General features: G+C 23.7%; 1 protein-coding gene across 1 annotated transcript; it reads left to right on the plus strand.

Annotated features, from left to right (window-relative positions):
- Positions 1 to 1,203: 1,203 nt before the first annotated feature.
- LOC145838557 (uncharacterized) lies at positions 1,204 to 9,221 on the plus strand. Its single transcript, XM_082946174.1, has 10 exons — positions 1,204 to 1,283; positions 1,508 to 1,550; positions 2,214 to 2,378; positions 4,366 to 4,524; positions 5,314 to 5,397; positions 5,768 to 5,947; positions 7,532 to 7,693; positions 8,041 to 8,097; positions 8,300 to 8,347; positions 8,564 to 9,221. The coding sequence occupies exons 1-10, from the start codon at positions 1,230 to 1,232 to the stop codon at positions 8,599 to 8,601; spliced, it is 990 nt and encodes a 329-aa protein (XP_082802300.1). The 5' UTR covers positions 1,204 to 1,229; the 3' UTR covers positions 8,602 to 9,221.
- The last annotated feature ends 14,591 nt before the right edge of the window (positions 9,222 to 23,812 follow it).

The following is a 23,812-nucleotide window of genomic DNA, read 5'->3' on the forward strand; positions in this document are numbered from 1 at the left end:
ATGTACTTTATGTAATAAACTATTTGTGACTTACAATTATTTGTGAAAATCTGTTCACTTTGTGGAAGCTACTTAGCCATTTCTCGTTCTACATGAGTAATTACAGCGGTAGATTTTTTCCCTAGTCATAGTGTTATGTATAAATAGGTTTCACATTATAGATATTCATTTTATTCGTGCATTAACATTGGGTGCTAGCAATAAAACATAGTGTCGAATTGATTTTTTTAATTTTTAAGAGCAATAGTAACGTAAAATTTCACAGCTTTCATTGGTTGTTAGCAAATTAATTTGTTTGATAGTTTTTGCAAAACTGCTCTTATTTTCAAATTATTGTAGTAGAATAAAGGTTTAAATGTAAGTTTAATATATAAAGTTTACAGAAAATAATAAAAGGGGAAATTGTTATGCTTGAAGTTATGTCAAGTATAAAACACTCGGCCTAGTTAGAAAGTAAATGTTTGATAAATGAATACCAAATATGGAAAAACACGTATTCTTTTGTTCTTATCAAGTTCATGACAGTTGAGATATAATTTGGTATGCTTGAGTGGTTCGATATCTATATATAAGTTGTTTTATCTTTTTAAATCATCATTTTTGTGAAAACAACTTAGTACTGCAAACTTGATTGGTGAATCTTTCAAAGTTTAACTAATATAGTTTTTGTATCAATTCGTTATAAAGATTTTAGATATAAACTGTAATAAGTAGGTTTTTTGTTTTTACTTACGCAGAAAAGATTTTTTTTTTCATAATTAGTTTATCATAGTAAAAGTATTTTCCAGTTGCTAACTAGTAAGGTTTTTCATTGATTTATTGTTTTCAAAAATAGATAGAGAATAAAAAGTGTAAATGGCTAATAGTTTTAGCCTTAAAGTATGCTTTTGCCTCCTAAATCAGTAAATTTATTACATAACATATAAGATAAATATTTGTTTGAATAAGCTCATCAGAATTTTTGAAACGAAAAAATAAGAGCTTTAAGACTGTTTAGCTTTATATATTTTTCCCTAAATTTGACTTAACAGAATTGTTTTAATTAAATATTCATCAACAGACATGTATTTTTTAACATTTATATACACAATAACGTTTCAGAAATAAAATACTGTTAAGCCTTTTTTGTAGGCATGATTATAAACTAAGATTTTTAAATGCTTTTTTTGTTTTATTTTTTGAAACTTTAATTAATGTTTTACAGAATTTGATACTTAATTTTACTTAAAATGTTTAGAATGGTTTCTCTTATGTTATTGTGCATCGTAATAAAATTGACTCAAGTAAGTTTATAACTATAGCTTACTAGTTTTCATAAGTTTTTATTTAATAATTATATTGTAGTACTTTAGTTTTCAAAGAAAACAATCAGAAAATAAAAGCTAAAATAACTGCTCTTTAAACAGATATTAAACGTTTCTTTTAAGTTTAAAAGCTATGTGTATTCAATATAGTTTAAAGTAGTTGTAAGTCAAAGTTAAAAACTAAAAAAAAAATTTGTTTGCAGTCCATTGATATTATCAACCGGATCATGGAAATAAAAGAAAAAAGTGAGTTATCATTTACATTTTAAGTAATTGTTTAAATTTTAATAAAATAATTTCATTACAAACAACACATTTACAAATAAAACTTTTTAAATACTTTTATGTAAATTAGTTTTTTTAGTGTTTTTTATTTTTGTATTCTAGTAAACCTATACTAAACAAGTAGAGTATTTACTTTGCTACTAATGAATGTATAATTTTATTTAAGGTTTTTCAACATTTTGTTTAATTGTTATATTAAACAGTATTATAGTTTTTTTTGTTTTATTGTATGAAATATGTTTTTATTGTTTAAACTTATCTTTAAGACTGGTTTGCTACGTATTTTTAAGCTAAAATTTTTCTTGCATCTATTAAAAGGTTACATCATATTTCGTGGTTATGATATCATTTTATACAAAATAAATTTAAAATACAGTTAAAAACATCTGTTTACGTCAACGTATTAAATATCTTTAAAAATCACCAGCTTCAAACGAGTTCATTAAAAAACGTTTTAACTTTAACAATTTTTAAAATAAAGTTTATCTAACTAAAAAAGTAAACTGAAACACAAACAACTTTTCTATTAGTTTATGTAAAATAACACTTTAGTTAGTTTTAACTTAATCAAATGTAATTAAGCTAAATTTTAAATACTACAAAAAATTGAATTTTTACTTCTAGGTTTGCAAAACAGTAGGTCTTCTAACATAGTAACAATACAAAAATCTCAACAATTATGTGAGGGGTTATTTTCATGCAAAGATAGATGGGACACTTGTGTTGAAATGAATAAAGTTTGTGATGGAAACACTGATTGCTACAATGGATACGATGAAGATAATTGTGGTAAGTAAATTAAAAGTAAATAAAAATTTGCTTAAAATATTTGTTATACGGAAATAGAAAAATTAATGAAATTTATTATTGAGTAAGTTAAGTGAAAAATTAGATAAAGATTAATTAAAGTTCTGGGACTTTTTATAAACAAGTTATCTTATAGACTAAGACCTTTTAAATTTAAACACTTTAGTTGTTTATAATAAGTGTAATAGAAGTATAAACGTTAAAGTATTTTGATTTTTTCTTAAACTAAACGTTTATTTAAAGTTTGATACCAGTTTAGTTATTTTCAAAGCAATATCTAAATTTATAACTGTAGCAAATTTATAAAGCTACTGAATAAAGTAGTACTTATCGTTTTACTTTGTTTACTTTTAAGCATTTCAGTATCATACATTACCTTATGCCATATAACTAAACAAACAATTACAGAAGGCCAAAAATTTTCATTGTTTTCATTTGAACTATTTCTAATAAAACGTGCTCTAATCATGATATGGCAAATATCTTGTTTTCAAGCAACCCACCTTTAGGTTTTACGTAAAGCGATTAGGAGAAAAATATAAAAACGCAAACGTCTATATTAAATTGTGGTATTTAATCTTTTTGATCTTATTTTTAAGCTGTTGTTGCTGGTGTTTTTTAAAATTATCAAACTAAAAAGTGTTTTAATTTTGAGTTTTAGTATAAAATAATAATTTTCATTTGCTATAATGTGGTAAAAATTATAATTATAATTTTTAATTTACAAATCATGTATTAAGGGCGTTGAATTTATAGTCTCTTAAAAAGACTAATAGATCTGTTTTTATTACTTTATCACGCAATTTTAGTATTTACTTTCATAGTTATCTGTTATATAACAGCTTTGTTATGTTGATAGTAAACAAACATTTTTCTAGACACATACTTTGTTTAGTTGTCTAGTTTCCAAGCATCAATAAATTAATAATACTAAAGTGTTCCTTACTTTACAAACGTATACAAACAACAAAAGTACTAAAAAATTTAAAAATATTTTGTACTATTTTGACCACGAACTAATAGGTTAGCAACGGCATATTATGAGAAAATATTTTATCAAACAAAAACTTTTATGTCTATAACAAGTACTAAACACAATGGTTTCAAGTACAAATTGTTTTTTGATGTAAACATTTGTATTTTTTACTATAGACCGTGTCTGAGACATTACATGTTTTAGAAAAATGTTTTCTTATATATGTATAACAGTTTATGATACAATTGACAAATAACATTTATAGTGTTTTATTTACAATACTTACTTGTCATTTGATTATATAAAACTACTTTTTACTAAACTATATGCAATTTTTCACCTCATTTTTGAAACGAATGAAAAGATTACAATATCAATAATAAAATTTGTTTCATACAAAACAACGTTGTGTTTTAGTCATTTCAAAAGTAAACATGCGTTGTTTAAATTATCATAAGTTGTTTGTTTCAAATTGACTCTTGTCATTTAAGTATTTTGTTTGAACAAACATTAATCAAATGTTTTCAGTAAATAGATTTACTTTGTTCCGCTTATAAACTTCATTCTATTTTTTTTTCACTTTAGTGTAGGAAAAGTTTAACTTCAAAAATACACTTAAAATTCTCTAAAATATAAACTAATTTGTAATTCATAAATCATTTAGAGATAAAAACAACTTAAAAAATACTTTTTTCCATTCAAACCAGTTTTCGTTTACTGTAGTATAACTATTAATTTTTACTGTTGAGCTATAAATTTTTGTTTAAATTAATCAATTTCATTTCATACTGCATCATGAACCTATAGTACTTTAAAATAAGATTTGAGTGAGATTTAGAATATTTTTACAATAAAAAAATATATATATAAATTAAAAAATTACAGTCTCATTAGACTGAACATCAACAAACAACTCGTGTTCAGATGATGTTTAAGATATATTGTATGTAAATAGATTAAATTAGATCAAACTAAGTAAACTGTTTCTTACAGCTTCACTTGATATACCAACAAACGGCACACCATTGTGTTCAGATGACGAATTCGTGTGCATTGGAGCAAATCGAAGCTGCCAATCAAAAATAAGTATTTGTGATGGAGTTGTTGATTGTCCCAACGGAGAGGATGAAGAAAAATGTAGAAATTTAAATGGTTTACTACTTTATTGAAAGACAAAAAGTCCTTGTATAGATTTAAAATATCAAAAAATGAAATGCCTGTTTACGTCGTTTGTAAAATATAGTATTAAAATATCAACTTTGTTTAAAATTTAATCTTTTAAATTAGCACTGTAATTTTCAAAAAACACTGCATATGTTTTTGAAGCTTTAAAAGTTTGTTCAGCAACATTGTTCATAAGTACAGAATATGTCAATAAAGTCTAGTTTAAACTCGACTTTGAAGCTGTATTATTTACAGTGCTGTTAATATTGACTTTGTGGTTTTTAATCCTACCTAATACCTTACCATCGACAGTTTGTTATGTGCCTTACTTGTTCCCTTTTTTAACTGCATTTATTTGTAAACTTGTACTTTTTGTAACGTATTGGTATTTTTTATAACGTTTGTTTCGTTAAAGAAATTTGCTTTAATAAGAATGTTATATTACAAAATAAAAAATACGTTAACAATTTTAAAACTTACTAATTTTTTTTTTAAGCTGAAAATAATAAGAATAATAAGTAGAAAATAAAAATAAAAAGAAGATTAACAGTATAAGTTTTGTAAGTATAATTGTTAAATCAATTAGTTTTGAAACTTAAGTAAAGTCTAGGAAACAAATGTTTATTTGTTATTATAATATTATACAAATACTAGTTGGATATAATTTAAAAAATAGTTTTATATAAGACTTTTTTTTCCATCTATTTTAACTGAATATTTAAAAGTTTAAAAAGTTACAAAAAACTTATAGTGACAGCGTTGTATATTTTCTAACAGACAAACTTCTGGACTTAGATGTAAGGAGCTTTTCAGAAAACGAAACAGTAGAAAATGATTCATATTACGAATATAATGAGACAGGTATTTATTCAATTTCTATTTTAACAAAAATCAAAAAGTATTAATAAGCTAAACCATCAATAAAATAACTTCTATTTATTTGTTCAATACTTAACACCGAAAAAAAAGCTTTAAAACTTTAGCAGTTAAAATTTAACTAAAGTTTTCAAAAATACTATCAATGAGTGCTTAAGTTAATTAATTTGGAATATTACCAAATTTTTCTTTCAATTATTTCTATTTGTTAGCAAAATATATAAATTAGCTTTAAACGAGAACTTTAGAGTTATTTTAAAAATTAGAACATAATTTTTAAATTTTATTTTTTTAAAGTTTACTTACTTAACTTAGATGTTTTATACTCTTTATGACGTCACAATATTTATTACAGACGGATCAGGATACTCATATTACGGACAGAGTTGCGGAGAGCGAGATCTTTTCTCCTGTCAAGATGTAGATGAATACGTTTATGGAGAGAGCAACGACTGTGTCTCTTTTGATCAAGTCTGCGACGGAATTGTTCAGTGTCCTTCGGAGAGGGACGAATTCAATTGCACTTATCAAACAAGTGAGTCAAAAAACAAATATATATAACAAATACAAGTATATTATAATGTATTAATTATAAAGGAGTTGATAATAACTAAACTTATATAATATTAAAAAAAAATACACAAAAAACAATTGTACTTTCTATCACAAAACATTATGCTTCAGTCAAAACTGTTATTCAAACATGCAAAAAGCTTTATTTATCACAAAACTCAAATCTTAAAGTTGTAGTGAAACATATATTTGTTATGACTTACAGTTTAAAAAAATACTTTAAAACTTGCGTGAGTTAGAACCAAGTATTGGACATTTATATGACTCATAAGTTACAAACTTGAGACTTGTCTGGTCAAAGTAAACATTTTTGTATATCAAGTGTTCAAACTATCATTATGTTTATGCAGCTCCATATAATTATCACTTGAATGTCTTACACTAAGTATGAAAATAGTCTGCAATGAGGCAATCTTATACATTATGACGTAAGTACTTCTTTGTGGCGGGATAACTAAATGGAGATAGTCAATGAAAGTTTATAATAAAATTTAACCTAAAACAGTTTGTACGTTTTAAAGTTATAAAAATTAACTGCTTTAAAGACTGGTTTACTTCTATTTAAGTTGTTGATATGTACTTACAATCTCATAAACAATGTACATTTAGCTGCTTTTGTTAAAATTTTCAAGCATTCATTTATGTAAACAGTGTACAACAAAGACAAACGTGCTTTATCTAAAAAAAGAGTTTAACCACCTCAGGAGAAAAAATATTAAGTTCCTATAAAGCTTAAACAGAAATTCGATGTTTTCTACTTTAGTTTAAAACATGTTAATTTCTAAAAGTAATTGTTAACATTGATGGTTTTTAATGTAATATGTAATAAAAACTTTAGCATTAATTGACATTAAAATTTGGTTAAAAATCAAGATTTTTTTTTGCAATATTGTAGAAAGTTGTTACATCGATTTTTTATTAAAAGCAATTTAGTTTCTATTTACTTACTATTCGGCACAAAAAAAAAATTATATTCCCAATGATTCATTGACAAAGTATTTTATTTATTGGTTTTGGTGGCACATTCTTGACATTTTTTGTAAATAATATCTCAGTTTCGTGCAAATAAAATTGAGTAAACAAATAACCAATATAATCATATTTGTTTACTTTCAGACTGTTTAAGCTAAGTTTAATCTTTAAATTTGATTGTTATTAAAATCATAAATAAACTATTTAATTAGTTAGGAACAATGTATCTTAATCTATTGAGTTAATAGTTTAAATCAGAGATTTTTTAAACAATTGAGAAAAAAATTAATGCCAAAGCGTTAACTTAAACTTGTTTCATATTTATATATGCATTATGTAGTAATAGTATTATATTTTACAAATATCAACACTTGATCATATGTGTTATTTGTTTAAACTATATTTACTCGATTTACTTCTAAACAGTGCCACAACCGACGGCTATTTCTGCTTTAACAACAACATCTTATTATTTGTTTGATTACTTTACTTATAATAAATAAACTTTTGTCTCAAAAATTTGATTTTGTACAAGTATATTTTACTTATATTTACTCATTTTACTTCTGAATAGCGCCACCACCGACGACAACTGCAGTAGAAACAACAACATCCGATTATGAATACGGTGAATGTTTCGAAGATGAGTTCAGGTGTTCTGATGATCTTTGTATTGATGAAAATTTAAGATGCGATGGATTTCCTGATTGTGAGAATGATGAGCTTGATTGTGGTGGTTTGTTAAAGATTAATTTTTATTTAGTATTTATATACTTGAAATTAAGCATCACTTGAAGGATTTTCTAAACTAAAAACAAGTAATAAAAACTAAACGTATCTTATAATTGCTAGATTAAAGTTTTGTTCACTTGAAAAGGTTTAACGATATTAACTTTGCAATTTACTTTAGTAAAAGTTTCTTTTTCAAAAAAATGATAATATTATAGGTAGCTTAACTTGTTTTTAGTTTTGTTAGTCACAGGAAAATAAAGTTTACTAGCACTTGCTTCCTACATCTATTATGTTTTAACAAAAACTTAATGTGCCAATATTCATTTTGCTAAAACAACTTTTTTTCGATAGAATCCGTTACTGAAACGACAACATCTAAAGTAGAAAATGGAACAGTTGCTAATACAGGTTAGTATAGCAAATAGCATAAGTTTGATATTTATATTAATTTAATTTTTTTTATCGAAAAAATCTTACTGGGTAGATAAAAACTTATAAAAACTATTCTTAACATTTTTTTCATACTTCTAAAATATACAAGTCTGTAAAATAAACATTTCGTTTTTACATTTAAATTTATTGTTGTTCTAATTTAGTTATTATTTTTCAGTTGAAACAACAACAATGTCAGGAAGTGTGGTCAAACCATCATGTATATGTTAGTTTTAATAAACTATTAACTTCTATGAAAAAGTATAAATACAGTAGTTTTATTAAAAAAAATAAATATTTTACTTCTGTAAACTATGGTTTATTTTGAGTTTAATTAAAGTAAAATAAATTAATTCAACTCCATTTAAAAAAAATTTTTAAGATAGGTTCAAATAAGTTTATTCATTTACGTATATTAGTTTTAACTTAATTTAATTTTCAGGTACGATGTTAGCAATTTTCTTCTCCATACTTTTATGAAAATATTAAAGACGAAATTAATTGAATCGAAGTTAACTACTTTTTAATTAAAGATTTATAGAGCAGGGCTCTTAACATAAAAAACTCTATGCATTCTGAGTCATACGTTGTTTTTTAGGCAATTTTATTTTTATTGTTATTTATTTACTTACTTTGAATTTTTCAAAATTTTAGTGCTAAAGTACTAAATAAAAGTCATGGTAACCATTAAATGTTGGTTTTGATTTTTTTTACTCTTTTAAAAGAGTTTACTTATAATTAAATTCTATTCTAACTAACTATTTTGACGCGGTGATGTTATACCTTAAAAAGTCTAATCTAACTTAAAACGGTTTTTGTTTCTTTTTAAAAAAACTTGTGTTGAAATTATATTCCAAAATCGTGACTGGTTTAAAGACTAACAATGAATTAAGTTTTACGTTTATACATTTTATCTTAATTATGTAACTTTTATACTAAAATATCAATTATGACGTGTGCTTTTATTTTTTAAAGTTTACAATCAACTGTTTCTGAATTCGTATAAGTTCTATTTGCACTCACTACTTTTTACTAGTTTTCAGGCTTTGTTGGCTATTTTTTTAATAGTTTTATAAAAAAAAAATCAGGTTGCTACTTCACTGTGCTTTGTTGTTGCTTTTATTATTACTGACAATTTTTTTTTCTGGTTGCTAATTTTCAATTTTCTAATAAGTTTCAGTTTTCACCTTTTGTACGTTGTGATAAAGTTAAATAACTAATAAAGCAGTTTCTTTATATTTAATCTGAGAAAACTTAACATATCATAGAACTTTACCATATATTTAAAATAATAAGCTCTAAATTGTTGTTTACTTTTTTGTTTTTGGTCATTATCTACAGCAGTGTTTTAAAAATTAAACAAACATTATGTTAGCTTAGTTTTTGTTAGTTGTTTGAGTAAAGTCAGTTTTAAAATCACCCTGTCTTGAGCATCACCCTGTCTTGAGAATACCATTAGTATTAGTAGGAATAGGAGTTTTAACATTTATAGTAGCAAAGCTTAAAACACATAATCGCAGTGTCTCTATTAAACTAGATTTTGATTTTTTAATTTAAGATGTCAAACTCTGGTTATTAATTAAAATATTTAAAAATTTGGATTTTTAACATGCTACTATGTTTCAATTTAAAATTTTTCAGAAACGACTTAACTGTAACTTTAAATTATACTAAGTGAATTAAAGTTCTTTTTTAAAAAATTCGTAAATCTTTTTGAAATCTTTTTTTAGTAAGCTACATATTGTTGTTTTACTTTGATAAAATTTCAATAAACTGATTACAAACTAGAAAAGAAAAGTGCAGATAACGCAGTTGTTTAGCTATAGGTCGCATTAGATATGATTATTAAACAGCTAAGACAGTTTAAGTATTATAAGTAATTTAGGTTCAAGGTTAAGTCAAAACAAAGTATTGAAAATAGTTAATTTACAATAAATACAACTTTAGTTTAACTCGATTAAGTAAAACTACTTGTTTTTATAGTTTACACTATACTTGTAACAACAACAAATAAACTGAAATATTTCAAATGACAATTGTAAACTTTGAAAAAACGATTTATTATTTGTGAGCTTAAAAGTTAAAACACAAGCTTTGTTAATTTTCAAACATAAAGTCATAGCACTCACTAATTAGAAATTAAACAATTTATGGTTCAAACAAGGTATGTTTACTCAACAATAAAATTAAATGATTTTTCTTTGTTATTTATTACTTAAAAAATATATTATGATGTTTTATTTTGATTAACGTAATTAATTATATGTGTAAATAATTAGTTTACAAGTAACTTAATTAAATATTAGAAAAATAATTAGACGTTTTTTTTAATACAAGCAAAGGTCAATAAACTTCAAATTTATTTATAAAAAGTGATCTATATATGGTAATATGAAATCGATTATTTTTAAAAGTTTTTATGTTCTTCTTTGCATGTTTAAAAAACAAAAAGCTTAAAGAAATTAAAGTTTTGCTAAACTAGTTTTTAAAGTTTCAAATGTTCAAAATACAATTAACTTTTTAAGGCATAATATTTAGTACTGTTTTTGATATGTTTCTTATGTATCTTTAACAGTATGGTTGACTACTTATCTTTAAAAAAAAACAATAAAGACGTAAGTTTTATTTTCATGAAAAAGTTTTTTTGTTCAAGAGAAAATTCTTCTAGTTCCATTAGCTAGTATATATTTAGAAAAATATAAAGAGTACAATTAGCACTTTATTTTTTAGGATTGTGTAGAATCTAAGCCTCTCTTGTCAAATTAATACGACAAACTGTTTTAATTTATCTTCGTTTCCTATAACAAGTGCTGTAGGTTTTTGAAAAGTTTTTGATAGAAAAAAAAAACTGTTCTTTTACTCAATAAAAAAATACTGGTTTTATATTTTCACAATACTTTTGCAGTAAAACGTTTTTAGAGTAATTATTGTGTTTACTTATTACTAAAAGCTGAACTATTGACTACTGACTTAATAAAAATTTTGATATTTAATAAAAAAAAACTCTTTGCTTAGTTTGCACACTTTCAACACTTACAACTGTATCTTTTATGATGACTCTGTAAACTATTATCATAACTAAAAAATAAGTAAAGTCATCATAAGTAAATTTTTTTTAAAACCAAGCTTAACTACTTTTTTTATATAAACAAACATATTACTTGGTTAACTACTTTGATACTTTGGACTGTGTTCTAATAAAACAATTTTATCAAAAGTTCTGATTGATAAATAAAAACTTACAATTATAAAAAAAAACTATATGTTGTAGTATTAGACACGATTTTACACCATACTATTTATTTGTAGGTAAATACCATACTTTAAAGTTATAATACATTTTTTAATATTCATGTAGTTATAAAAGTAATCTTAAGAGTAGGAAATTTTTTAAACAACTATAGGTTAACTTTAAATACTTTTCTTGGAACTATTTTATAAAAAAAAAACAGATGTTTGGTATTTAGCATATAAAATTTAAGCCAGAAATAAAAAAAATATAGGAGAAAATACTTTAACGAAAAATACAAGTTTACAATGAACATTTAACACAATACGCTTCAAGTACAAGTTTTTATTAAGTAAATATTTGTTGTTGTACGCAAAAGACTTTGTCCAAGGCTTTCTTTTCAAACCGTTGTTCCTTTTTGAAAAAAAAAGAATGAAAATAAGTAGACATTTAAAGATTTATGTTTTTATTTATTTTTTGACTAGACTTCTAGATTTTTGAAACATAGCTAAAACTATTTTTTGTTTGCTTCTGTGATCGATTTATTGGCGTAATACATTTATTTAGGAAAAATTATTGTTTTCTTTTTAAGATTTTGTAAAATAATATTTAGTTAGTTCATAAATTTACAAAATCAGACTCTGTTTTTTTTTAAGAAATTTTTTAAATTTATAATTTCACGAACTATTTTGTATAACACTGGTTTGGCATGTTTTCTATAAGTTTTATTTACAGTGTATAAATATAAAATTTGCTTTAAAATATTTTTTTTACATTGTGTGCGTGATTTATTTTCCAAGGTATTTGTCGCATGAAAACCTGCACCAATTTTGTAAAAGTTTAAAATGTTTGCGTGACTGGTGTTTCGGCGATGTCTACCACGAATAAATTTAATATTTTCGTGAACTTTAACAAAATATTTGGTGTATTGGATGAATCATAAGTTATATACATCAGACCTGTCTCGAAAAAAAATGCGTTAATCTCTACGTCGTTCGTAAAATTTAGTTTTAGGTGTTCAAACTATCATCAAAAATAAATTTCGTGTGATTAAAACATAATTGAAGTTTACATTAAAAAGACAAAGTTCAAATCCAATTTTTGATTTATAACGTAAGTACATTCAATCGTAAGGCGTATTATTTTATATAAAACTAGCTATAATTTTCGAAAATCGGATTTCTACTATTAGAATTTTATTAATTAAGTTAAAAGAATGTACAGCTACCATAAAATATAAAAAACTAATGTATTTATTTGGAGGTTAAATATATACTTTAAAGCAAAGAAAGCATATTTTTATATTCATTAGTTTTACTTATTTATTTTGCGTCTTAATGCGTAAAAGTCGCTAAAAGTGAATTTTATTGTCTTAATGGACATAAATTGTTCAATTATAACAAATTTAATTCCAGGTGTATATTTTATGTTAAGTATTAAAACACGTCAAGACTGCAATAACCCAAAATAGCAAATCAAGTTCAACGAAATTATGATGTATAAATTCAAGCTAATGTGGAAAATGTTTCAGCTCAACTTAACATTTTTTACGTTAAAAGAAAATATTTAGTTGAATTTCAGTAAAATAAAGTTAAGAAATTAAGTAGAAAGAATTATCGCAAATAAATTATAACACTATGATAAGTATTCAACTCAATTATTTTTAACGATCATAAATTCGATTTCATGCATCTTGATCATATTTTAATGCCGCTTTTAAACACTTCAACTAAAATCAGTTTAGGAAAAAAATGAAGTCTTACACAAAAAAGGGTTTCTGTGTACGCTTTATAATTTTGTTTTGTTCGTTTATTGCTTGTTAAGTTGAAATTTGTAAAAGATGCAAAAAAAGTACAATAATATTCTTTTTTTGAACTTAAAAAGTTTTTGAAAACTTACGTATTAATTAAATAAACAGTTAATTTAAAATGAGAAGAACTTTAAAAAAAAATTCAGCAATTGCTTTTGCGGTGTTTGCTATTAATGGAAATTTTTTTATTAAAAACTCATTAAACGTCTGTTTGCTTTAATGTTATTTTATCCAAGTTTATATATTTAGTGATTCACTAAGGAAGCATTTTTATTAGCTTGACTTTTGCTTAAAAACACATTTCTAGTTATTGTTGCAGTTAATAAATATGCTCAGTAAGCCACAATGGTATAATTAAACTTATCAAATGTCAAACAACACAATGTTTGTAGACCAAACTTTCAGCATTTTGAAACGTTTTTGAAACTTACTAAATTAAAATCAAACCAATTTGTTTAGTAAAATAGTATATCAAAAGGTGTTTGTACAATTAAAACTTCTAAATAACTCTTAAAATGGTTTGACTAAGATAGTATTTTCAACCTCGATAATGTTAGCTTTAGTCAAGCTTAATTATTACTAAGTTTGTGTAACAAACTAGAATGTTGTTAAATTACTGAACTAAGTTCCACCATTATAAAACAAATTTAGGTTATATATAAATAATAAGTTTTTAAGTTTTATAAGTTTTTTAGAGTCTTTAAGCTTTTCATTTAAATTGTAAAGATTTAAAGTAACCATAGAAAATAGAAAGTTGATTAAACGTTAATTGACTTAATGTAGCTCAAAAAATGTCGAAGAACGGTTTGTTATTTTAATTTAACTTCAAAATGAAAATAGTAGTTCAAAACCTTATTTACTTTGGATTTTATCTTAATAAGACGAAAATCTAAATAAACTTATCATTGGCGACGCCTAATGGTTAAAATAACTAATAATAAAATAATATTTTTTTTATAATTAAAATAATAAAACTTAAAATTAATAATAAAAAGATTTTTTTTTGTTTTATTAAAATTAATTATATAATTTTACCATTTCCATTGTATGCTTTTACATTTTCTTTACATACACTAGTGAAAAAGTTCATAAGATATATAAAACAAGTAGTTTAAAACTAGGTATTTTTTTTTTTTGTAACTAATAACTGAATTAAGTTTAAACAAACACAATTAAAAGTTGGGCTAGTTTACCAATGACTTTAAGATATAACATTCAAGCTTTTTTTTTAATTCTAAGTTAATCCTTAGCAGCTACTTAACTGCTTAGTTGTGTTTAAACCTAAATGAACAAAATAGTTATAAATATTTTTCCAATGTTTATTAAGTACAACAAACAAGTGATCTAAGTGTTATGTTTCCAGACATAACAAACTTTAATTTTAAGTGTAGTAACTTAGAATTGCCAAATAAAACCAATGAATAAAACTCAAAGGTATTCCAACAGAAAAAACATACTTGAAAACAATCACGTAACAAGCTTAAAGGTTAGCATAAAAAAGTACAGTTTAAACCAGGGTTTCCCAAAGTGGGCGATATCGCCCCCCTGGGGGCGATTTTAGTAAGTCGGGGGGCGATAATTAGTAAGGGGGCGAAAGGGTGGGCGATAACTAGTAAGGGGGCGAAAAGGGGGCGATTTTAAAATTTTGGGCTGTCATAAAATTTTTAATTTTTTTCTTGCTATGTTACTAGTTTTAGCTTACTATTAAATATTTGACCATGAGATAAAACTTAAACAAAAAAGTTTATATTTTTATGTAAAGTATAGAGAAAAAAAATCAAGTACTTATGACTCCTACTTTCAAGTAAATTACATATTTTCATTTATATGTTTTCTTATTTGAAAATTACATAGATCATAGACGATTGGAATCCCTCTCGCCACTTTATAACCTGGCATATATGTTATTTGGAATCATAAATGGTTTGTAAAAATCTATGTTATCTATTATCAACTATCACCTCATGATATTTTCAATTGTTTTTTGAAAAGTCACTAAGTTAGACTGAGACATAAAACTATTCAGGGTTACCAATTTACCTAGAAACCTGGAAAAACCTGGAATTTGACAATTTAGGCAAAAAAAAAACGTAAAAAATCTGGAAATATTAACAATTTCAACATATTATATAGTAAAATTCTGATTTGACACAAAAAAGCTATCATATAGATAAAAATATGGATCCCTTTGAGGCTGATCTTTTTAAAGTAAACGACTTACAGAAACCTTCTCAGACTTACAAACTAACCTTTAACTTAAAGTAAATTTTTCCAAAGAACGATATGAAAGCTTTTGGAATAAACAAAAAATAAGGCAAAAGTATCCAATCATTTGAGAGGAATTTAGATTGTTGTTTTTAGTTTTTCCTTCTAGCTATGTTGTTGAAAAAACTTTAAGTTCATTATCAACATCTTAAGCAAAAGATCTAATCAAGATTTTTGTAAAGGAGACTTTATTTTACTGATTAAGAACAAGATTAAAAAAAAAACTTGCATGCAGTCATGAAGCTCATCATTATATTATATTAGACTTAAGTAGCAGACATTATTTTATGAAAGTTTATTTATTTTATTTGATCTTTTAAAATACTTCTTATTTAACCTGGTTTGTAATGTATTTTAAAAGTCTTTTTATAATAAAAAATTTATTAAGTTATGTATTCTACAACAGGTTTGAATAATGCCTAATAAATGTTAATTACGGTAGACTTCCTCTTGAGTTCACACTTTTTACCCAAAAAAAAAAATTGCAAAATCATATTCTCTCAAATTTAATTTAAATAAAGTCTTTTACTAACTAAGTATTGATAAAACAAAAAATACATAATATTTTATATCTTATATAGATTTATTTTTTGTTAATGAATGTTATTTTTAGGTTTTAGTTGATTTCATGTTTATTCATAACGCTATTGCATATTTATAACATATTTAATTTTATCATTTTGTTAATAAAAATGTTAATAACTTTTGAGTTTGCACTTTTTTATTTTGTTCAAAGTTCGAAATCAAGCGAAAGTCTATGTATTTATTAAATGGCATATGTTTTAAATCTGTTAATAGTTTTATTTTGACCTGGTTAATTTTGTAGTTTATATTTGTCGTTTTATATTACACTAAAAGTTTTTATAGCGTAGTGATAAAAGTATTTGTTTGAAAGAAATTTATTTGACATATTTATGTTATCACTTGTTTAATCTGTACAAATAAAAAAATCTTGATAATCATTAAATTTTTATTTCAAAATTTTTTTTTTGGTTTTAAAAGAGTATAGATTTGAAATCTCTATTTGGAATGACTTCAAATTTTTCATTTAAAAGATTCTTAAACTTAATTTTATTTTCTAACTTGATTTATTATTGTTAAAAAATCAATATATTAAGGAATTTTAAACTATTAATAAAACTGTTTTTTGTTAAATCTTAATTTTCAATATATTAACAATTAGAATGTGTTGTTTATTTTAATAGTTCAACACTAGCTTATGGTTTTTCACTACTTCTGGTAAATTATTATAGGCTAATAACTAACGGCTTAATTAAGTTACTTAGTATTAACTTTTAAATGTCCGAAATTCTTTATATGAGAGATTATGAAAATGTCAGGTTTCAGTTAAGATTTCAGATCGGTAACGTACGGTTAAGATCCAGTAAAATTTCGTACCGCTAAATAACTTGAAAACTACTTAGGCAAAAAAAAATATTTTGATACTTAATATTTTGAAATACACTTTCAACTTGGTTTTCAGTTCATTATAGTATTTCCTAGATCACAATAACACTAAATCATTTTATTACAATTTTGATCGAATTTTTTGATTTTCTTATATGTTATTTTATTAAATTATGCAGCCCGCAATAAAAATTTTTTAACGAGTTGAAACTAGAAGAGATTTTTAAGTAAATATGAATTGCTGGTTACAAAAGTTGTCCACCACTACCCTAAAAGTTTAATTAGTTTCAAAACAATTCATATTTAAATAGGATTGATTACAGATTACACAAGGCTTTTTAATAATTAAGTATTTTAATATACTTTACTGGGCGTATAAGAAAACAACTGTAACTTATTTTCTCAAGCCCTGTAAACTACTTTGAAAACAGCCACAAAAATGCTTGCATAAGAAATACTAGACTAAATTACATTTCAAACAAAATTTTTTTGGCTTAAAAGTTTGTACTCAAGAGAAAAACTTCTTTGTAAAATCGTGGGGTTGGGGGGCGATTATTTTTCAAATTTCTGAAAAGGGGGCGATTTAGTAAATGAGTTTGGGAAACCTTGGTTTAAACAAACACTTAAACTAATAAGCAAGGCTTCTGTTTGAACGGTACAAACCAGTTTAGTGTGAAATTTTCTGTCAAAAATAATCGTTATCATTTACTTACACGGTAGTCTTTTGCAGCTAATGTTTAAAAGTTTGAGCATTTTACATTTGAATCAGTTGTTACGTTTAACTTATTGTATTTAATTTTACTTCATAAGTTTTTTTATCATTATTTATAGGTATAATTTGTTGAAAATTATATACTTTTTATTGTTTATTAATTTAAGCTTTTGAAGTTAATAACAAGTACTATTTTTAAAATACCAAATAAATATGAAATTTTATGCTCTTACAATTTTAAACTATAAAAATATCAAAAGTTTCAGATTTTAAGTGCATAAATGCTTTTTATACGTTTTAGAGTACCACTACTACTAAAAAAATTGTTTTCTTTTGCTTTTTTGTTTCTACCTCAAACATGTTAACGTAGTTATTTTGCTCGCTATAACATTTTACTCTGTTTACAACTGTTTTTTTAAAACACTTTAATTGTTTAATATCTAGTAAAATAACTAAAATTTTTGTTTTTTTTTTTCACTTTAACGATAACATAATTTAACAGATATTTAATTTCTCAACATGTTTTTCAAAAAGCATTAAGCATTAAGCGTCTCAACAGCTTTAATGTGTATCTTAGTTTTGAAATCTACTCCAGTTTTACTTCAACCGATTAAAAGTTACAAGCTTATTTATCCAAACAGCTTATCTTGTTGTTAATATTTGTGTTTAATCAAAGAATTGGAAGTATTTTTTATTGAAGCATATTCTTAGGTTCACCAAAAAAAAGTAAATATTAAAAAAACTAAAAAGGTTTAGTTTATCTAAGGCTATAAATAGCTCAACGTTTTTAAAAAACATAGCACAACGTACCTTTATAGTAAAATTTGATTACTTCAAGATATTAAAGTTGAATATACGCATTAGTATATATTTCAAAGTTTTGTAATACAAAAACACAAAGTTATGTTTTGTACGTTATATTATATTTGAATTGAATTGTTTAATTATAAGTGCCGACTTGCTAGATAAAAAAAAACTTGAATGGCACTATAAATTATAAGTAAGTTTATAATGTTACATAAAACATTTTTACCCATTTTAATGTTTCTATAAAACTGATTGACACTCGCTGTTACTATGCATTTTGATATTTATTTCAATTAATCAAAATGATTTTAAAGTTTGTTTGGTATTATACCTACAAAGGCTGTTTAAAAAATATCAAACTAAAATTGAACACCTCTATCAGCTTGGTTACATTTTCGGTATTTTATTTTTTTAACTTTGTGAAATTTTAGAAATATTTTTACACCAACATTATTTTTTATTCGAAACTTTAAAATACACTGAGCTAGGGCAGCTTGTCTGTAAAATTCAAGTGAATTTGATTAATCAATAAAATTATAAATCATTGTGACATCAAATTGGTCTGTTTTTTGGTACAGTAAATTACTGATTCGACATAAAACTTTCAAATTATTAGTTTTAGTTATTAAGCATAGCTTTTATTTATTAGTCATGGGTTTTGCTTTAGTGAAAAAAATTAAATTATATTAAATCACCATACGGGCGACTAGACTGAATTAGTTCTGTATATATACTTTAAAATGTTAACAATTTGTTTTCCTACATTTAAATTTATTATCAAAATAAAGAGATTTTTCAAAAAAAGTCAGTTAAACTAAATTAAAATTATAGATATATGTTTTTGTTTTTATTTTTATTAAATATTTTTTATTTTAAGTAAGTTCAAATATTTTATAATACTATAGTATATAGTAATAAATGTATAGAACATTATTTAAAAAGTAATTTGATCCATTAGAAATAAAAACTTCCTGAGTTATAAGTTTTAATATTTTTTAATGTATGTGTCGTATATAAACAAAGAGGCATTATTCAGTTATAAGTAAAAACATACATTATATGCAAATTATTACAGAAACTATATCAGCTTTACTTGAAAATTAATGAATTACCCGATTTTTTTTTGGATTCAATCTTTACAGAATTTTTATATTACAATGGAGTTTTAGACTAAAAATTTCTTGAAATTTCAGTAGTTTATTGTGCTAATCTATAAACTTGTTTATTAAATTCAAAAATTTAAATAAAATTTAACTTAAGCACCGATTAATCAAACCAATTTAATCAAAATAAAGAACAAATGTTTTTTTTGATAAAAAATCTAAAACTTGCTTGTTTTTAAATAATATACCACTGTACTACATTTAAACAATAAAGCTGATATAATAACTTTTTTCTCTAAAAATTTTTTATTTTTATTTTGTAATAAATTTTTATTAACAAAGATTTAAAAAAAGTAGAAATGAAAATTTGTTGTCTAGGCTTGTTTGGAATCATACATAGTCAATTTTTTAAAAACACCTTATTATATCAAGTTGAAATTATTTACATCTCAAAACACAATTATGCTAATATAGTATGTACATCAGCATGTATAATTTCAACTAAAATTTGGGAAACAAATTATTAAAAAGTTATTGATAATGCCGCGACAATTACTACAACAACTTTAAATATGGATACCTACTTTTCGCTAGCATAACAAAATTTTAAAAAGTGCATTAATTTTTTGATCAAGTGTTTTTACGTAGATTTTGTTAGAGAAACATACATATGAAACTTACTGCAGTTAAAACTTTAAAAATCAATAAACAATGAGTGAAAACATAGTGAGTTGTTTTTGTAGTAACTTTTTAGTAATAACAAGTTACGTCTGGAAATTTAACTAGAACCTAAAAATTGTGTTCATTTTCAGAAAATATTTTACATAAATGTATCTGTTTAAAAAATATAAACTAAAGAGCTAAAAAAAAATAAAATAATGCTATAAAAAAAAATAACTATTTTTATGGGGCTGTTAAGTTTTTAGTAATTAAGTTCGAATATAAGGCTTTTTAAAACAAAAAAAATGTTTTATATTTAGTATTAAAGTAAAAAGTTCATATGTTTTTTGCATCGTTATATCAATTAGATTATACTTTTATTAATTCAAATAAAATAAGAAAATAATTAAAATACTTAAAAATTCTAAAAGTTTTCTTTTTTTTAACTTTTGGTTTTTTTTAGAAACTAAGTTTGAATTTTTAAAATCGGTGCTAAACTAAAAAATTACTAAATGACATTAATGAAGATCATCTTTAGAAAAACTGTCAAAAACTTGGTCATTATCATTAGTTAAGACTGTATAATTTGGAATATATAGTGTAATTATTTTCCTGCTGTTTTATGGCTTTTATTCTTTATATGATTTACAAATGCTTGTTATCCAATGTTAAAAACCTTTTTGTTCTTTTTTGCCATGTTAGAAAACTAATATGCTAGTTTTAAAAACAGTACTTTAAATAAAGATTTAGTAACAAAAAATTAAGTATACTTAAATTTTTCAATAGTATATACAATACAGTAATAATCATTGTTTTTAAATAAACTTATCTAAATAAGTTTGTTTAAGAGTCAAACGCCAAGTTTTCCGGGTTAGTAATATATCAATTTTGATTTTACTAAAAAAAAACAACTTAAACTGAACTTCAACAAAGGTTTATTTTCTATTGACCTTCTGTATTGCCTGGCATAAAACATTTTATAAAGTATCTTTAAGTGAAAATTTAATTTTATTTGTGACGTGGCGTTGACATATTGACGCACGAATGACGTCACAAATCATTCAGATTTAAAATAAAAGAACGGCTAGTGTTGAGAATTTGAATGATATTTATCAATTATTTCTAAACTATTTTTTCTCTAGTAATAGTTTACTAGAAAAAGAAAAAAAATAAAAGAAAAAAAGTGATTCTATATAAGTCACGGTCTGATGTTAAAATGATTTTTGAAAGGTTGGAAATGTATTTGGAATAACTTGTGTCGTAACTTTTTATTTAAAAATAATAAGGTTTGTTTTCAGCTGAATAGTACATTTACTTGTTTTGTAGTTTTATCTGAAAAGCGAAAAACTACTGAGTATAACAAACATATAACTAATCTAATTTAGTATACCTTGTAAACTATTTTGCTTAAATATTTGTTAACACTAATACAAACTGAGATGGTAAATAAGATTTCAAAATAAAATAATTTTCATTGTAAAATACTTTTGGTCTATAAAAATAAAACTAAGTTTATACTTTTTTTTAAATTAAGTAAACTTTTGGAATACTGTTGCTTTTTTTTTTAGAAATATTTAATTAACTTTTTACTTTAGTTCATTTTTTGAACTTTTTTTTTAAGTATAGGCTTTAAGTTTTTTAACTTTTGCTTTAGTTATTGTCCAGTGTTCTTAAGAGACTGTAAGTACAATAAAGCTTTTGATTAGCTCTTGTTGCTGTTTTAATATTTGATACAAATTAGCTTTCTAAAGATTAAGAACATTTAGTTTTACAGTTTTTTAAACGTTGTTTTGATAGATCAAAATCAGAAAAGGCTTTTTTTAACATTTTATTTTATTTCAAATATAACAAATTGATAGTACTTATAGTAATTATTTGCTTGATATATTCAAAATATCCTAAACTTAAGTTTAACTACAGTAACCGTAATATAGATTTATTTTTATAAAACTCTAAAACTTTAATAACAATAAGTAACTTAAAATATGTTAAAAAGTGATTTACTAATTTTTATACTCAACAAAATTTTATATGAGTTTATAAAATGTTCTATGTAGGTTATTGATAAGCTATAATAAGTTTAATCAATAACTGTGTCATAAATTTTTTCTGTTCGAGTAAAAAGCTTTTTATTACATACTGTTCCAAAAAGTTTTTTTTTGCCACAAAAACTTTTTTGTTCTACTTTATCAAAAGCTATGAAATTCCCTTTTTTTTTGTCAAAGTCACATCACATTTGCGACATTAAAAAAAAAAGTTAGAGCGATTTTGTTTCAGTCAGATATGATTTTTTGTGGATATTTTGTGTGCCACATTTATTTATATAAACTAAAAAATTTAGAATTAAAAAAAAAAAGATTCAGTTTTAAGTTGCTCTTTAATGAAAAAACTTAAAAGGGGTTAAAAGAATGGTATTTTTTTTCAGTAATAAGTTTGTAAAGCTATTGTTAAACAGTGTCTTCTTTTAAAATAGTCATACAATAAAATTAAGTATTTTAAAAACTTGTTAATTTATATACTAAAACAAAAAACTGTAACCAATTAGTCATTGTTTACAACTAAAAAACATAATAAAACATTTTGAACTCCTTTTTTAACCGATAAAGTTTCTCACAGAGCTCTAAATACTAATAATGAAACTGTCACACACTACAGTCTTAATACTTCTTATGACGTCATACTTATGTGATGCCTGTTATTTCACGAACTGTCCGAATAAATGGAATTGGAAGAAAAGAGCCGATAGTGACGTCATAAATGAAAACTTGAAACAACGGGCTAAAGCTAATCCGCTATTAAAAAGCTACTTTGAAAAAATTCAACAGCAAGTAAGTCTGGTATGAGAATGTTCAAGAAGCTTTCTTATAACACTTTTTATACAGTATGACAACTTCCTAGACTTTTTTTTTATAACATTTACAACTTAAGAAAAATTTGTTTCCTGTTTTACTTATGGCTATTTGATATTGTCTTAAAGTTTGTTATTCACTAAAAAATATAGTCTTTATAAGTAAAAGATTTAACACAGCAAATGTTGTGTAGTTTTAAAATTAAAAGTTATAGTACTGCTTTTGACGTAGAATAAACTTAAATATTAGATTAAATACAACGTGGAAGTTCGATAGTTACCCTAAAAGTTTGTATATAGTAAAACGTAGATACTAATACTTTGCAAAGCACATTTTTTATAAAGTTTTTTGAATTAGTATATTCAAAAGTTTTTACTTTTTATACTTTAGATCTTTGATATTTTACACTGTGTTTTTACTTTCATTTTAATGTTTTATTTCTTATAAGAACTTTAAGTCAAAAACTGTGTTATTTTTAGACATAGTTGATAATAAAGCTTCAAAAAATACTATTTACCTAAATTATTCAACTATATATTTTAGGCGCCACTAGAACCAATGGAAAAATTGGACTATGACGATACAAAAAATTACGAATATACCATATTAAACAAAATACTAAAACTTTTAGACCGGCATGCAAATCGTCAAGATTGATAAATAGTACTTTGTAACATTGATTTACTGTTATTGTAAATTTAAAGGATGAGAAATAATTATATGATTATAAATAAAACTTCTTTTTAAACTATGTCTATATTTAACACTACTGTTTACTTATAAATTAATAACTTTATACAAACAATTATTTAATGATAATATTATTTCTCATAAACTTCACTAAATCTT

The sequence above is a fragment of the Thalia democratica genome, chromosome 6 (genome assembly GCF_965202585.1).
Source record: "Thalia democratica chromosome 6, ktThaDemo2.hap1.1, whole genome shotgun sequence".
NCBI classification, from domain to species: Eukaryota; Metazoa; Chordata; class Thaliacea; order Salpida; family Salpidae; genus Thalia; species Thalia democratica.